The sequence below is a fragment of the Vulpes vulpes genome, chromosome 16 (assembly GCF_048418805.1).
Source record: "Vulpes vulpes isolate BD-2025 chromosome 16, VulVul3, whole genome shotgun sequence".
Classification (NCBI taxonomy): domain Eukaryota; kingdom Metazoa; phylum Chordata; class Mammalia; order Carnivora; family Canidae; genus Vulpes; species Vulpes vulpes.
The window spans coordinates 90079629-90097643 of NC_132795.1; the positions used below are offsets into that span (position 1 = coordinate 90079629).

Here is an 18015-nt window from a genome sequence, read left to right on the forward strand (position 1 = left end):
GGGTTAAGGTCCCTTTCTAAGGGCTATATCTGACAAGAATACAATTAATCAAGAATATTTACCACAGCTTCTTACACCTGTGTGTTCTTGTGCTTTTTATCTGTTACACATAACTCCTCACCAGGAAATAAGATGCTTTAAAGGCAGATAAAGCAAGTCACACTGTCACAGAAGGGATTTGGATCTTGAGAACAAAAGGGAGAGACTGGAGCCTGGAGCAAGTTTGATTTACCTAACTGGGCCATAACTCTCAATAACCCAGAGATCATGTTTATACATCAACAGGTGTCCACTTTACTTAAAAATGTTACCTAACACGTAACACACATATAACCACTTTAATGTAGGAATAATTTCGAGCCAATAAAGGAAAATAAATGTAAACCAAGTTTATTTTGCTTTTTAAGTAGTGTTCTTAAAGCACTACAGCTTGGTAAACAATGTAAATTAGTATAAGTCATCTCAAAAGCCAGAGTTTTGTTTTGTTTGTTTTTTAATGAGTTGTTAAAAAGATGCAGCCTATTCTAACAGGATAAATATTTTTAACCATTTCACTTCGAGTTAATGAAGGCTCACAAATGAGCAACACTCCTCATTGAGGAAAACAAAAAGCTGTTGTCGACAAGCGACAGCACACACACACAAAAACAAAAAGAACTGTGTAAAAATAACTAACTGTGTTCCCATATTTTTTGAAGTCGCTTTACAATGGGATGATATGCACATGATCTTGCTGCAAACTTGCCATACAGACTCGTAATACATGTAGTCTAGACAAACGATTCAGTCCAAGAGGTGCTAACTTCAGACAATGCAGCACTAGAATTCTCTTAACAACGCAATTTGTTTTACTCATTATCTTTTCTTCTAGACTGAAATACAGGCTAGAAAGAAAATGCTCCCTAATTAAAAATTGATATTGTTTTTACAGGAAAATTGTGTAATTTTGCATTAGAATTTACAAGTATATGCTCAAATTAAATTTGCCTCCTCCCCCCATCCCAGCCACAAAATGGGCATGAAGTAAAATTTTTAAAAAATGCCTTAATTTTTAACTTCATGCAAACTAAATAAAGATGACCAAAACAAAAGCTTAAAACAATGGAAGGATATTTCACAGAAAATTTCTTATACAAAAAACACATAAGAAAAAGGGCCACTAGGTGACATTTTAATTTACAAATTGGCATCATTTTGGTCGACAAATATCCAGATGCTGTTTTCTTCTGCTAACAAGAGTTGCAGAGAGGGGGGAAAAACCCAACCAAAAAAAGGAAGAAAAAAAAAAAAAAAAGAAAAAGAAAAAACCAGCATGACTTCTTAGTTTAATCACACATTTCTTCTGGAATTTCATGTGGATTAAGGATGCCAGGGACAGACATTTGAAGTTTATGTTTCTCTTCCTGAGCCTGTCGAAGGGCTGTTTCTCTTTCTTCCAAAAACAGATCAGATGTATCTTCACCTGCAAACTCCTGTGACAACAAGATAGTTAAGTGTTAATATAACCAACTTCAATTTTGGAAAATGTCCTCCTGGGAGGGGTGGAGGAGGAAGATAGATAGAGAAGCACCTCCCTGTTTTGTCTACACAATGATAAAACCTATCCTTCAATTGGTTGGGTTAATATTATAGTGTATGTATTTTTAAAGATTATATATGTATTACAAACAAAATGCAGGGGGGTAGGAGGAGAGGGAAGAACAAGCAGGCTCCCTGCAGAGTGCAGAGCAGGGTAGGGGGGTTTAATCCCAGGATACCATGCCCCAGAGATCATGATCTGAGCTGGATGTTCAAGGTGTCCCTAAATTATAGCATACTGATACAATTCTGTGTAGCTGAATTAAAACCAAAGGTGTTAACTGAGGAAAAAAAGTTTATTAAAAAGGCATAGTGCAATGTCATATATAAAATATACTTCCATAAGACAAGAGATTTAAAAAGTTGTTTCTCCTACAACTAATGATAAAGTTTAGCTACATTGTGACTATATAGCTGTTTTTTAAATATTTTATTTATTTATTTATTCGAGAGAGAGAGAGAGAGAGGCAGAGACACAGGCAGAGGGAGAAGCAGGCTCCCTGTAGGGAGCCGGACGTAAGACTTGATCCCGTGTCTCCAGGATCAGGGCCTGGGCCGAAGGCGGCGCTACACCGCTGAGCCATCCCAGACTGCCCTATATAGGAATTTCAAGTAATTTTCACTCTCTTTGGCATTCTCTACTTATGACATAGCTAATATGTTTACAATTTTTAAAAAATCTATTTATCTTGGAAAAAAAATCTGAGTATCATGTACGACCAATCCTTATTTAACCTTCACCAGTAAGGTAATCCATCAACTTACAGATGTTACATTACTTTTAAATTTGTTTAAAAGAAAGTAATACAAGATAATTTCTTCTTCCCATAAATTTAAATGAAGCATTGTGTAACAGCAGCAGAAAGAAGTGGATTATCTGCTAATTTGTCTTAATTCCCTAAAATGGATTACTAACAAAATGGGTATGAAATCCCCAAAGGGGCAATCAGTGTTTCTTTTCCCATAATGCACAATTTAAAAATCATCTATAGGATGACATGACCATATTCCAAGACATTTTGATCATCCAAAATGAGTTATATTAATAACAAGTTTCCAAAAACATTTGTAACGCATCATGTTCTCAGCGATGACTTAGGTTTTCACTGTGTATCAGTCTAGGACTAGTAAGCTTGAATACCACTCAAAAATCCCATTCATTTTGCTTTAACAAAAAGTGGTAAATTATACAATCCAACAACTAAAACATACCAAGTACAAAGCACATACCTTTATTTGTACTAGGAAATCCCTAAGATGTTCCTTGAAAGCAGGAATATCCTGATTTAAGCTGAAAAGCCCTGTCACAAAGAGCTTTACTTGAGCACTGCAAAACAAAACACAACGATTAAATATCACTGTTTTTTAACGGAAAAATATAGGTGTATTAAAAAGTGTATTTACTCTTGTAGATGAGGGAATGCAGATTTAAGGAGATTTGCCACATATTCCTGAATGAACATTTGGTTGTTAACTGGATTTCCAGGATTTAATGGTGTACTTATTTTTCCTTCTTCAACCAAATTAAACATATATGCCAGTATTGACGCATGCATTGTCAAACCTGTTGATAAGAAGAACATCATTAACTCCACAGTTAATAACCACTTGAACACTTAAGATTTTCATGGCTATAAATTCTTACCAGCAGTATGTGAGGTGTCTGTCACAACAGAAAATATATGCTGAAGAATATCACAAAAATAAGTTTGATAGAAACTCTGAGCTGCAGCTTCTTCTTGTGCAACATTTTGTAAGAGTGTAAAAAGTATCTGTAAGCCTAAAACGTACAAAAACACCAACGAAGTTATTACAGCCGGTTAACATTCACACAGAATTTCCACTATTCAACTATTCTGATTCAAAAGCCATTCTTAACCCTCTTTCCACTAGTGACTAACAATTATTTGCCTAAATTACCTTGAATAATGGGAGTTCATCTAGCATCAATGTCTGCTTATAGATTACACTAATAACCATTACCAACTTTTCACTATATCTGAAAGTTTAGTAGATTCTCTCCAAATCAACTCTAAAAACAGCATTACGAAAATACAAGTATATTACATAAACCAGTTTCTATTTAAAAATAAAAACTTATCTTGAAGATGTGGTTTTCTCCTTTTTTTGACCCTTACAGCACAGAGGAAAAGCAGATGGGGAAAAGGAAACATTGGTATGGATGTGGAGAAGTAATGTCGCTCTACTTTAAATTTTACACTCATCTCCCTGTAAATCAACCATATACCTGTGGACTCAACCATAGAAGAGAGGATTCAACTGCTTTTAGTATTTACTTAGACCTACATATGCCACAGATGTACTCACACAAAACCCACATAACAGTGCTACCTAATTCCTTCAGATCTAAGTTTAAGAGCCTGTGGATTTTAAGATGAATGAATAGAAAGGGTATTTAAATAAAAGGACGTGTATTTACCTGTATCTGCAACATTCCTCATAGTATGTTTGAAAGCCCAAATAATGGAATCCAAAACAAGTTTAAATTGTGCAGGTGGTATTGCCAGGAATGCTGGGAAACAATGAGAATTGACAGCCTGAAGTAGTAAGAAAAAGTTTGTTCTGTGTTCAGGATATTCTTCAAAGTCCTATAAACAAAAGATAAGAACAAAATAAAGTTTCAATGCCTTAATTATGTTTAATAAAAAAGAAAAAGTAAATCCTAATTTAGTATAAAGCTTTGGAATTGTTAATTTTTTTTTTTTATGATAGTCACAGAGAGAGAGAGAGAGAGAGAGAGAGAGAGGCAGAGACACAGGCAGAGGGAGAAGCAGGCTCCATGCACCGGGAGCCCGACGTGGGATTCGATCCTGGGGCTCCAGGATCGCACCCTGGGCCAAAGGCAGGCGCCAAACCACTGCGCCACCCAGGGATCCCCAAAGCTTTGGAGTTGTTAATCGACCCCATCCAATGTATGTAAGATATAGGTTTCCTGATCAGCAAACCTGAAATCAACACAATTTGCCTCTCATGGAAAATGTAAGTACCACTGATTACACAAATGAATTACTAAAAATAAGGACTACGAGGTCCCATTATAAGGAGTCAAAACGCATAAAGAACATATTTTCAAGTTACTCTTAAGAAAATTACTACCATGTTATGATACGGACTTCAAGATCACAAATATAGATCCGAGAATTTTTAGCTACTGTGTAAATTTGTAGACTTAGATCTACATTTTCCTGTCTTACTTAATACATTTCCCCATTTCTAGTGTGTGTGCATGTGTGTATATATATATACATATACATTACTGTACATACAGTTTTTGTGTAAATTTACTATTTTGCAGTTAAGATTGTTTTAAGATTTGAGAGAGAGTACATGTGAATTGGGGGGAGGACCAAAGGGAGAGAATCTTCAACAGACTCCTTGCTGAGTGTGGAGACTAGACTTGGTGTGTTATCTCCCCATTCTGAATTCAAGATCAAGATCAAGACCAAGCGGAGACCAAGAGCAGAAGCTCAATCAACTGAACCATCTAAATGGCCAAAGATCTTTTTAATAGTAAATACATTTGGTTTTAAGATTGTATTTATTCATGATAGAGAGAGAGAAAGAGAGAGAAAGGGGGGCAGAGGGAGAAGCAGTCTCCACACAGGGAGCCTGACGTGGGACTCGATCCCGGGTGTCCAGATCACACCCCAGGCCGAAGGTGGCGCTAAACCACTGGGCCACCAGGGCTGCCCAATACTTTTAAATATTTTTAAATAGTACTTCTCTGGTCTAAATGTTCAAATATTTAAACTAGTTAATCCCATAGCTATCATTTATGCTTTCAAGACTTACAAGGATACATAATGCAGAATTTCCCATACTGAAATGTAAACCACATACCTTATTTATCATATTCAATGTGCATTCAAAAACAGCATCAAATATTTGAGGTATTTCAGCTGTTATATGTCCTCCTAACTTGTTGACAATAATAGCCATAGTACTAAGCACTTCTGGTTCTCTAGCAGCTGGTACATTTCTCTGATAATCAATGAGAACTGCATCCAATAAAGGAGGAACAAAATTTTCAGCTACCTGTTTAAAAAAAAAAAAACTTTACCTAAGTTTTATCCTATGCACTTGCTTACCATCATAAACAGCTAGGTCAATGTTATATTGAAATTTAGGTTGAATATCTGCTTAAAACTGGAAAATCCCACGTTTTAATTAAAAAAATTTTTTTTAAAGATTGTTTATTTGACAGAATGAGAGCAACAGGCCGCCCACTGAGCAGGGAGCCCAATGTGGGGACTCAATCATAAACCTTGGGATCCTGACCTGAGCCAAACACAGTTGCTGGACCAACTGAGCCACCTAGGTACCCCTAGAAAATCCCATTTTTTAATTTGGTTTTGGACATTAATTCTTTTTACCAAAAGAAACCAAGGAATTATAATAGGCTGGGAAGAGCCACAGATATATTGATATTTCAAATCTAATTGCTAAGATTAAACTAAGGCCCAAAATGAAGTTACTGGCTACAAGTTACTATGGCAGGGCCAGGATTTTAGGGATATGGTATATGGGATAACTTACCTAAAAGAAAAGAAAAGCCCTCCTAATCAATACTACATTAATTTTGTCAATGAAGATCTATAAAAACCAAGCAGCGCATATCTAATACAAAGTAGACATCCATTCAATGATTTTTATTAAGCTTAGTGAATGCTAACTGGTAAATACTTTAATAAACAAAACCCAAAGCCACCACTTACTCTTGTACAAGGAATTAGAACTGTACCAGGAAGACCATGAGTTTCCATGAGTCTCAGTAAACAGGGTCATATTAAGGTGTAGCTTATGTGTCTTTCTTTAATAGGTTCTTTATTACCACATGGACAATAAATATAAACAGTGTTTCTTGTAACTGAAGGTCACTAGTGTTAGTAGTGTCCTACTTACTATATATAATACAAGTCTAGTAGAATTTTTAAGGATAAGCACAATTATTTTTCCAATAACCCACTTGATGTCTTAGACCAGAACTGTTCTCATTTTACTTTTAACACTTCAGTAATTCTTTCCTAACAAGATGGATCTTAAGTGTGTTTTCGAGTATTTTTTTTTAAAAAAAAGATTTTATTTTTTTATTCATGAGAGACGCAGAGACACAGGCAGAGGGAGAAGCAGGCTCCATATGCAGGGAGCCTGGTGTTGGACTCGATCCCGGGTCTCCAGGATCAGGCCCTGGGCTGAAGGCAGGCGCCAAACGGCTGAGCCACCCAGGCATCCCTGTTTTTGAGTATTTTTTAATTCACCGCCCCATTCAATACAAATCTTGGTTACAAAATGATACCCTCTCATTATTATCACTGATACTCCTAAAATTTGCCCAAGCTACTCTAAATTGTGAATTTCACATTCCTTTAATTCATCTTATCTTTGTCCAGTTTTCCTTTTTTAAAAAATTTTTTTAAAGACTTTATTTATTCATAGAGACAGAGAGAGAGGCAGAGAGAGAAACAGGCACCATGCAAAGAGCCTGATAAGGAACATGATCCAGGGTCTCCAGGATCACGCCCTGGGCTGCAGGTGGCACCAAACCGCTGCGCCACTGGGGCTGCCCTCCAGTTTTATTTCTTAAAAATTAGGATTTTATTGATTTATTCATGAGACACACAAGGAGGCAGAGACATATAGGGAGAGAGAAACAGGCTCCACACAGGGAGCCTGATGTGGGACTTGATCTCAGGATTCCAGGATCATGCCCTGGGCCGAAGGCAGGCACTCAACTGCTGAGCCACCCAGGCGTGCCCTCTTGTCCAATTTTAAATACATTTCTGATGTCATAATACACTACTTAAAAATCTTTCAACATTTATTATCTTGAGAATTCCACAACTGTCTTCTGAACAAGTTCCCTGAAAAATATCTTATTTGTTGGAACAAACGCAACAGCACACTTGTCAACCAAAGATTAACATGATAGATTCTTTGTAATGTACAAGGATCAAGACAATCAGTGGTAGAATAAATTAAAAATACAGGCTTTAAAAAATAATAACCCAAATTTTCCCATGTTAAGGCATATATGGAGAATAGCTGAGTTTCTGAAACCATTTTCTATTCTGGAAATGATTAAAAACTTAAAAAAAATTAAGAGTAAAAGAGATTTCTAAGCATTCCACTGGGAAAGCCCTTACTCTCACTTCAGAGCCAAATTAATGACAGCTTTGTAAACTGCTCTGAAGAATCATGAAGAAACAAAAAAATTTCTCCCAAATGTCTACGTATCCACAGGGGGCGAAAAATGACCCAAGCTACCTTATTAAGTATCACCTTGTTAGTGTCCTCCAAAAACAGCAATTTCTTAGGAACACGGTACATAATATTTTCAAGTATTCAAGGACTCAAAAAATAGGTCACTGTAAAATATATTTCCCTCGAAATTACCTTTAAATGAGCTATGTGCATAGACCAGAGAATACAGCATCAACTTAAAAAGCAAAACATTTCACTTACCATCTGTGGATCATTGGACCGGCTCACCCAACCGGATATTAACTTTAAAGTTTCCCTTTTTACCGTTCGCATACTTCTAATCAATGGTTGCTTTGTAACCATCTCGCCTAAAAAAATACAATCCAGTGAAATCTAACTTGACAACTACAACTCTACATTGGCAGTTACATGTACTTCAGATATAATAGCTCCCATTTACCACCCAAAGGCATAAAGACAAGGGCACAGAGATGAATGTACTGGGAAAATAAACGAAGACTAATTTTACAAGGAAAAGGTGTATGCAACTCGTTAAAAATAATTGTCATTTGGAACATTGGGAGAGTTAACTTAAATCTTTGAGAAATGAACATTATTTACACTAAGACTGAATGGAAAAAAAATTTTTTTAAAGATTTCGTTTATTCATGAGACAGAGAGAGAGAGAGGCAGAGACACAGGGAGAGGGAGAAGCAGGCTCCGTACAGGGAGCCTGACGTGGGACTCGATCCCGGGACTCCAAGATCAGGCCCTGGGCTGAAGGCGGCGTTAAACCCGAGCCACCAGGCTGCCCAAGACTGAATGTAAAATTGATTTGCTATTCACAATTCCACAAAAATTCAGAATCACTTACCATTAGCTTGGATAGCTGCTGAAATATTTTCACTGAGGCACTTGTATACATTAAGCATATCTAAATAAATTCTCCCAAGTTGAATTACAAAGGGGTGTCCGACAGCTTTGCAGGCTCTAACATTTGTTTTCAATATGCTACCAAGCTGCTTTACAGTTTCCGGATCTTTAAGTATATCCACATTCTGTGAAGGACAAGTAATAAATTTCATTTATCACATGAAAATTTAAAGCAAAAAATACTACCCACACTTACTCCAAAATCACTACCACATTTACAATGCAAAGTAGGGAAACACAGAAATCTTTATTACCTGTAGCTACAACTATGAATAGATTAACATTCCCAATATACCGTCAAATCAGAAAAAAAATTACAGTATAGTTTTTGTTACTTTTGAAAATAACACGGTCTTCTTGAATTCCATTTGAACTTTGATAAAAAGGAGTAGAACTTACTTTGGTTGCCTGCTGGATTATGCTATCCCAAACCTGATTAGGGAGTAGCATGTATTTTTCTATCAAATGTTCTTGTACTGTTTGGTCTGTTTGTGCACCAATCATGTACCCCACAGCTTCATAAAATGTATGGACCTATGTAAAATGGCAGACATTTTATGTTTATGCATCATAAGGATAACCACATACAACCAACTTACATATGTATTAGACCTTCTTTTGTGAGTCTGAGAAACAACTTACATTAGGTAAGAAAATAGCCTAATAAACTTCTAGCTAAATTTTTGCCCTACAATGAAAACTTAATGACTCCAGCAGAGATGTGGGTTGGGGGGATAGGTGATATAGGTGATAGGGAGTAAGTAGTGCACTGGGTGATATATGGAATTGCTGAATCACTATATTGTACACGCATAACTAATATAATACTGTATGTTAACTATACTGGAATTTAAAAAAATTTAACCATAGATGTATGTTAAATGAATCCAATGGTGTTACTCTATTGCCATTTATGAATTCTGAGTAAAAGAGTAGTCATGAAGTGCCTGGGTGGCACAGTCAGTTAAGCATTCAACACTTGGGTTTTGGCTTGGGTCATGGTCTCATGGTCCTGAGATTGAGCCCTCCCACCCACCATGTACTCTTACTCTAATAGACCTTTAAATAGGAAGAAAAAAAATAGTCATTTTCTTTTCTTTGGGTGGAGACTGGGTCGAGGGGGGAGAGAATCTTAAGCAGGTTCCCGACCCCTGTGAAGCCTGATCTCATAACCCTTGAGACCATGACCTGGGCCAAAATGAAGTGTTGGACGCTCAACCAACTGAGCCACCCATGTGGCCACTGTAGTATTCATGGTCTATGAATATGCATACTACTACGATGCTCAGTGCTCTACGTACCTGCTGAGGTTGAAGATCACAAATTATAGTGTTGATATTGTTCAAAATTTCATCAATAAATGGCATTACTTCTCCAACCTGAACCTGAACAAAATGCCTGCGGCATTTCTGAGCTATTTTAATAAAAGTATCACAAGCCATGTCTTGGACTCCATCATGGGTCTCTAACAAAACAAAAATATTATCAAAAAATTTCAAGAAAACTTGGGGTTTCTTTTGTTCAATAAATATAAATAGCTGAATAATAAGGATTTACCATGCATGAATTCAAACAACTTGTTAACTACAGTCTTCAAAAACTTCCAGTGAGCTCTTAAAAATCTTGGATATTGACCTACTATGTACATGATATTTGATGCAATAATAGCTTTATTATCTTTGCCTCTTTTCTGTTCACATAATCCTAAAAGATCCTGTAAAATGAGAGCAATTTCAGTCATTTATAATAATACAATTTAGTTACCCAAGAGCTCAGTTCACATGTAGTACCCCTGCATACCTTTATAACAGTAACAAGAAAGCGTTTTTCATCCTCTTCATGCATTGCTCCACTAATGGAGCCTATTGCCCAACACAATGTATTCAAATTTTTCCATGACCACTCTGTACCATTCACTTGATTGTGAAGCTTCTCAGTCATTATTCTTTCTGTATCTACATAATCCAGATGAGTAAGATAAACTACAAAAGAAGGGAAAAGGTTCCAAAAGTTCAAATTCTAAACTATGAACAAAAAAAATTTAATAAAAAATAGCACAATAAAAGTGATTATTAACAGATTCAGAAAAGTATGCGCCATTTCTTAGTTATTTCCACCCCAGAAGAGAATTAAAAAGATCAAACCGGCAGGATTTTTTGACTCACCTAATGTTTCTCTCATATTCTTATACAAATTAATGGAATCTGTATCCTTCATGAATTCTCTGACAACTTCTCCTTGATCATTTTCTACAACCAATACTTCTTCAGGTTTAGCCATACGACTAACCATCAATAAACGGACCTGCTCAAACAAGAAAAATCTATTACATCTTTGAAATAAGCACTTCACACTTTAGACCAACATACCCCCAAAACTATTCCCACAATACAGAACAGAAACATTACGAAATGCAATTTGAGGGGGCACCTGGATGGCTCACTCTGTTACATGTCTGCCTTTAGTGCAGGTCATGATCTAGGTGTCCTGGATCAAGCTCCAAATCGGGCTCTCTACTCAGCGTGGAGTCTGTTCCCTCTCTCTCAAATAATAAAATCTTAAAAAATGTAATTCTACAACAATGATTTCCATGCGTTATTTATCACGAATAAAACATATACTATTAACTTTCCTGTTGAGAGTGATTCATTACGCCGGTCGGTGATCTTTTAATTTGCATTTCTAATAAACTCACTGGAATGCAATCTGCTTCTACCAAAACACTATGGTTCTTAAAACAATCCTTCTCAATTTTCTAGCTTCGAAAACATGGACAAGTTGTTGGATGCTCTTTTTCTACCTTTTATTTAGATTATAAAAGTCAAAATAAAATAAAACCCACTATTTCATTAAGTCTTCAAAATTACAGCAAGAAACAGGAGTAGCATTCACCACCCACTTTATTGTTACCTTGGATAACACGGGCAAATATAGCTGCCTCCTGGGAGGAACATCAAAATGTTGACTTCCGGATAGCAATGGAGAAGCAGATGTAGAGAACGGGCTCTCTCTATAAAGCTCAGCTGCCAAGTGATTCCAGTACTCAAGACAAATCTTGAAGATTTCAGTTTCCTCCACTTCTGATACCAACAACATATAATGAAGGGCCTACAAAGAACACCGGAAATATTAAAAATAATCCCTTACATTATTTTTTTTACCACAAATTGCCTGCCATTTGTTATGTTAATAGGATAAAAATTCATGTTTCATTTTGCACAATTATGAGGTTTCATTATTCATCTAATGGACTAGAAATTCTCTAGGAGCAAGTTGTACTTTCTTCAGACATGTTCTACAACACTTCGAAAATTTTGTGTATTTTTTGGTCAATACACATGTTAAAAGTTCCCTAAAAATGTATGGATATTTTTTTTTTTTTTTAAATGTATGGATATTAAGGGACATTCGATACAAATACTCAAAAGGTTTAAACAATCTATATGTCTATTGATTCATGAATGGGTATACAAACTAGGATACAATACAATGTATTGTTCTGTTATTCAGCTATAAAAAAGAAATACTGGTACATGCTGTAACACGAATGAACTTTGAAAATACACTACGTGAAAAACACTAATTACAATACACCATATACTAGGAGTTCACTTACATTAAAGGTTCAGAATAGATAAATCCATAGGGAACAAATTAGTGGTTGCTAGAGGCAGGAGAAGACCAGAACGAAGGACCTATGTATTTCAATGGGTACATCACCCTTTGCGGGTGATGAAAACGTTTTAGAAGAGAGGACACTTAATAATTCTGTGACTTTCACTAAAGTTGTACACTCTAGAACCGGTTTTATATTACATGGATTATACCTCAGTTTCTAAACAACATCTTTAGACTTTTCATCTCAGAAATGTCTGAAGACCCCTTAGGAATTGAATTGTGATTATCAATTATTGATCTGGCATTATGCAGAAAACAGAACAAATTCAGCTTGTAATTCAAAATTAACAGATTTTATGCACTGACAATAGGTAAGAAGAGGTCACAAGTACAAACATCTTATTAATTTTAAAAGACTTTATTTTCTTCATGAGAGACACAGAGAGAGGGGCAGAGACATAGGTAGAGGCAAAAGCAGGCTCCCCAACTGAAGGCAAATGGTCAACCACTGTGCCACCCAGGCATCCCTATTTATTTTTTTTTAAAAAAGGTTTTACTTACTTCAGAGAGAGGAAAGACAGAGAGAGAGAGAGAAAGAGAGAAGACCCAGACAAGCATGCGGGGAGGGGGGAAGAGACACATGACAGAGGAAGAAAGATACTTTTAAAAAGGATTTATTGGGCAGCCCGGGGGGGCTCAGTGGTTTAGTGCCGCCTTCAGCCCAGGGCGTGATCCTGGAGACCCAGGATTGAGTCCCAGGTCAGGCTTCCTGCATGGAGCCTGCTTTTCCCTCTGCCTGGGTCTCTGCCTCTCTCTGTCTCTCATGAATAAAATAAAATATTTAAAAAAATAAAAAGGATTTATTTATGAGTGATGCATGCACAAGAGTTGGAAGTGGGGTAGAGGGAGAGAGACAAGCAGGCAGGGCTCTATCTCAGGATCCTGTGCTGAAGGCAGACTCTTAGCCAGCCATCCAAGTGCCCCAAAGGTACAGACATTTAAAAAAGAAAAGGTAGACATTTTACAACAAAGGCATTTTTATAACAAGGCATTTTTGAAAGAATTTTCATTATATAAGAATTTCAGAAGCCAAAGGCTCCACAAAGCCTACCTCCATGAGTGTTTCCCTGAGATTTAACCTTTTCTCTATAAGTTGACCATGTTCCTTAAGAAAGGTGCAGAGAAACAAACTGAGATTTTGAATAAAGTTCTGTTCATCATCTTTTCCATTTGAGTATGCAAGTCGAATATTGGTATTTAAAGGAAGCATCTACAAGTTTAAACAGGGACCATTAGTCTGCATCTTAAAAAAAAAATCAACAAAAGATATTACCTTTAAGTACTAAGATTTCACCACCTTGTTACTGATATTATAAGCCAGACTTAAGATTATTTTTCACTAGGAATCCATAGTCAGTTTACACTATAGCATTTTTGTGTTCTAGTGGTTTTTAAAAATGTTACAAACAGTAAGATTTCACAAAGTATCTTTTCATTTTTTCCCTGTATCAGACTTTTCCTTCCTTAGTGTTATTAAAAAACAAGAACATTTAAGTAATTCATTTGGATCACTAAGGTAATGTATTATGGTTAACACTCTAAACAATTTCATATATACCTAATCAAGACTGTTAATATACAATCTCTTCATTTTGGAGTCAAAGTCAGAAACAAGAGGTAATATTAAACCCCAGGTTTCCAAGCTTCTAAAAAGTCTATGTAAATAAATTCCTAGGATACTTCCAGAATCTCTATTTCAAGGAATTTCCAAATGTTCATTAAAATGTCTGCCTAATCTTATTTTAATAAATATACACTGTATAGCGATCAAATGAAGTAAAAAATATATAATGACAATAGTTATGATTAGTTATGACAGGACAGTACAACTCCAACCCAAATTTTTATAAGGCATTAAAATGGTTTGCTCAGATCTTAAGAGTGTTGTATTACCTGTTTTAGCTGCATCATTGTCAGTGTAAATAGCGTTACAAATTGTTCCTCATATTGGCTTACACTTACACCAGCAATCTCAGTGAGGCACTTCAGAGAGACATTTCGAAACATTGGAACATTCAGGAACTATTTTAAAATTTTAAAAAAAGGAAGCAAAAAATAAATGGCCTGTAATACTTTACTTAACAATTAAGAAAAATAAAGTTTTTAACAATCAGGATCGTAAGAGGGGAAAAAAAATCAGATCAATCGATGGATATTTTGTTTTGCACATATATAGAGGAAATTTCATTATCTACCCAACAAACAGTAAATGCTTTAGGAAAAAACTGAGCCTCTTCTGATCTGTCTTCAGACATCTAAACACAAAGTCACTTAGTAATTTTCCCAGGACCCATTTTAGGACTTTTAACGACATCATATTTTATGTATAGTCTAAAAAAGACCCAAGATTTATAACTGCTTAGGATTTTAGGAGATGGGCGATACACATACGATTAACAAATGTATGGTAAAACTGGCTCTTTCATATTCTATTTGTTAAGAAAGTATGAAAATGGCATACCACTTATGGATGGCAATTTGGTAAGCATCAAAAAGCCTTAAATGGATTATGTTCATTGATCTGACAATTATATGTATAAACATTTATGCAAAATAGACAGGTACATAAATGCTGTATTACTTAATGTTTCCTCTTGTACCACTGACAATAGCAAAGTTATATATATACATATGTATACACTGTCCACAGTAAACTGTCTCCAATATTGTAAATTCATATATTAGAATAATGTATTACCTTATCAAGCCCTAAACTACAAAACCTCAAATGTTAAGTTATAATAATCTTCTCAATTAAGCATACAAATTTATTCCTTCTATTTGCCAAGAAAACATCTGGAAAGATAATACAACCTATTGATAAGTGGTCGTCTCTGGATGAACAAGTATTAAGAGTTTACAGAGGTATTGCATGCTGCTGCTTAAAAAAAACAAAAAAACAAAACAGGAAAGAAACCAGACCTTCCATTTTATAGCCTTTTTTTTTCTCATTTTATAGCCTTAACCTTACCTTACTGTGACCTATATAGTAAACTAAAATCAAATCCCTTAATACCTGTTCACAAGGAATTCCTGAGAGTTTGACCATTACACAGATTAACTGAAACTAAAGAAAAGTTCTTCTAAGCAGTTTCTCATATTAGACACAACACTGGTTAGTTATGCTTATAAATGCAAGCTTTTCTAGAGCAAAGACCATTAGAAATTAAAAATATATGAAAAAAAAAAGAAAGAAATTAAAAATATATGGAACTATCCAGTGATAAGAACTGAGATGTATTCACTATACCTTATAAATTAACGTGCTGATTAACTTGGTCTCAAAAATATATCCCAGTGGAATCCAATTCAGAAATCTGAGCAATGTTTCCAAAGTTGCATGTACAAGTGGAGCATTTTGGGAATTTTCCTATAACAAAAACATACTTGTAAATAATCCTCTTCATATAATTATGTGTTACTTTTAAAAAATAGTATCAAAAGCACTTACCATCACAAACTGACACAGCTGAAAAATTTGGGAGAACTCATTGCACATGCTAAAAAAAAGAAGTGATCAGTTTAGAAGTCACAGAGAAATTATTTACATACTAACAAAATTACAAAAGATTTCAGTAATTTGGTCATTAAAAACTCCAGTTACTATTTAAACAGAAGTATCAACAACTTCATCAAATGTTACAAAGTTGCTAAAACTACCTGTAATATCACTCTCTCAAAGATTATCCATAAAGAAGAGGTTCCTGTCATCCTTAGTCTAATCTGAAATAATTTCAGTCTGCTCTTTTTTTTTAAGATGTTAAATCAAGATAGTTGAAACAAAACTCTGTCCAAACTAGAAGAGGGGGGTATGTATACGTGCTTATTTATCTCTCAAATCCTACAATGTGGTTATACAAAGAAACAGAGTTAAAATTATGAATACAGACGTTAGCCTGAATATATAAAGGTGAAATACCGCTGTGCCCTAAAGACCACAACAAATTTTTATTATTTGAAGTGAAAGAAAAGAAAGCGGCACATTCTCAAGATGCATGGCTGGTAACAAATCAGTTGCCATTTGGTTCCAAGTCATTTCTTAGGCTTATATTTAAGTAGTCAACCGTTTATATACAGATCCCAAAGGTTTCTGGGAATTCCTGACTGACCTAGACTTCTTTTGCATGAGAAGTATAAAGTTATTGAGCTGTGACAATGAAAGTGTGATATCCTACCTTTATCATCACACATACTTTTCAAACCTCCATATTTAGAAGATTAGGTCTACTCTAAGACTATTTAAATTTGTACTAAAAAATAATTAAAAGTAATTTAACACATTAACAATCACAATTTCTCAAAAAAATATAATCACCTCCAAATTCCTTTAAATCTCTTCAGGAATAATTTAGAAATTCTAAAACAAAAAAAATTACTTGCCTGTCTTTTAAATGCTTTGCTTTCACTTGAGTTATCTGTCCACTAGAGAAATCAAATACTTCTTCACTCAAGAGTTTAAGAATCACCATATTATTCTGACAGAGACTTTCACTGGTCCTACTTGCTCCAACAATGTCACTGATAAAAGTTGGCCAGTGTTTTGGCCATTCTTGTTTTAATATCTAAAATAAAATAGATGTTAATTTAGTTTCACTTCTCAATGGCAAAACAAACTTCAAAGAACTTGTGTAATACTATAAGCAAGAGTTAGTAACACCCACTTTTCATTTTCTCCTCCTTGACTAAGAAAGGAAATGTGTCATCCTCTATAGAATAAATTGGATAAAGTAGAACACAGATAAAGTTTTTGGCTTCAAATGCCCAGAACACCTCTCAGTTATCCCAAATGATCTAGTCTGGTTCTTTTTATTAAACAGTTTAAGAGAGTCTTGAACTCACACCCAAGATCAAGAGTTGCATACTCCACTGACTGAGCCAGCAGCCATGCACCTCAGTCTAGGCTGTCCTAATAATGTGCATGTGTATCAATATTAGTCAGACACAGATGTTCAAATTATCCTAAGTAGACTCAAAGTAAAACTTTTTTTTTAAAACATTTTATTTTATTTATTTATTCATAGAGACACACACACACACAGAGGCAGAGACACAGGCAGAGGGAGAAGCAGGCTCTATGCAGGGAGCCTGATCCCGGGTCTCCAGGATCATGCCCTGGGCTGGAGGTGGTGCTAAACCCGCTGAGCCACCAGGGTTGCGCTCAAAGTAAAACTCTTAAGCAATAAAAAGGTGATTGACAGTGAGAGCCATTTTCTTTGGGTGGAATCTGAGCCTTGAAATGTAATAGTATCTACACAAATTTCTAAGAAACAGCATTACAATTGGGGATAGAATCATCACTGACGAAAATTGGATTGTATTTCAAGTCTGTACTGTGTATTTTGTATATTAGGGTTTTTCCTAACCCAATTACTCCCCACCTTTTTTTAACAAGAGCTAATTTTTTTTTCCCAATAAAGATTTTATTTATTTACTCATGAGACCCACAGAGAGGCAGAGATACGGGCAGAGGGAGGAGCAGGCTCCCTGTGGGGAACCTGATGCAGGGCTCAATCCCAGGACTCAGATCACAACCTGAACCACAGGCACACTCTCAAACCACTGAGCCACCCAGGTGCCCCCAAGAGCTAACTAATTTCTTTGTAC

At 35.6% G+C, this 18015-nt stretch overlaps 1 protein-coding gene across 8 annotated transcripts in view; it reads right to left on the reverse strand.

Moving 5' to 3' along the window:
• Positions 1 to 374: 374 nt before the first annotated feature.
• Positions 375 to 18015, reverse strand: part of XPO1 (exportin 1) — a 47109-nt gene continuing 29468 nt past the window's right edge. For all 8 annotated transcript variants that reach the window (XM_072742084.1, XM_072742080.1, XM_072742081.1 and 5 more), the window contains 19 exons: positions 16792 to 16973; positions 15863 to 15911; positions 15662 to 15781; positions 14305 to 14433; positions 13463 to 13621; positions 11644 to 11841; positions 10899 to 11037; positions 10534 to 10715; positions 10291 to 10447; positions 10035 to 10198; positions 9133 to 9267; positions 8675 to 8858; positions 8062 to 8168; positions 5440 to 5634; positions 4019 to 4187; positions 3224 to 3358; positions 2983 to 3142; positions 2809 to 2905; positions 375 to 1472 (listed from right to left, as the gene is read on the reverse strand). In XM_072742084.1, coding sequence (XP_072598185.1) covers positions 1326 to 1472; positions 2809 to 2905; positions 2983 to 3142; positions 3224 to 3358; positions 4019 to 4187; positions 5440 to 5634; positions 8062 to 8168; positions 8675 to 8858; positions 9133 to 9267; positions 10035 to 10198; positions 10291 to 10447; positions 10534 to 10715; positions 10899 to 11037; positions 11644 to 11841; positions 13463 to 13621; positions 14305 to 14433; positions 15662 to 15781; positions 15863 to 15911; positions 16792 to 16973 — 2808 coding nt within the window. In that variant the 3' untranslated portion in view covers positions 375 to 1325. The remainder of the gene's footprint in view (positions 1473 to 2808; positions 2906 to 2982; positions 3143 to 3223; positions 3359 to 4018; positions 4188 to 5439; positions 5635 to 8061; positions 8169 to 8674; positions 8859 to 9132; positions 9268 to 10034; positions 10199 to 10290; positions 10448 to 10533; positions 10716 to 10898; positions 11038 to 11643; positions 11842 to 13462; positions 13622 to 14304; positions 14434 to 15661; positions 15782 to 15862; positions 15912 to 16791; positions 16974 to 18015) is intronic.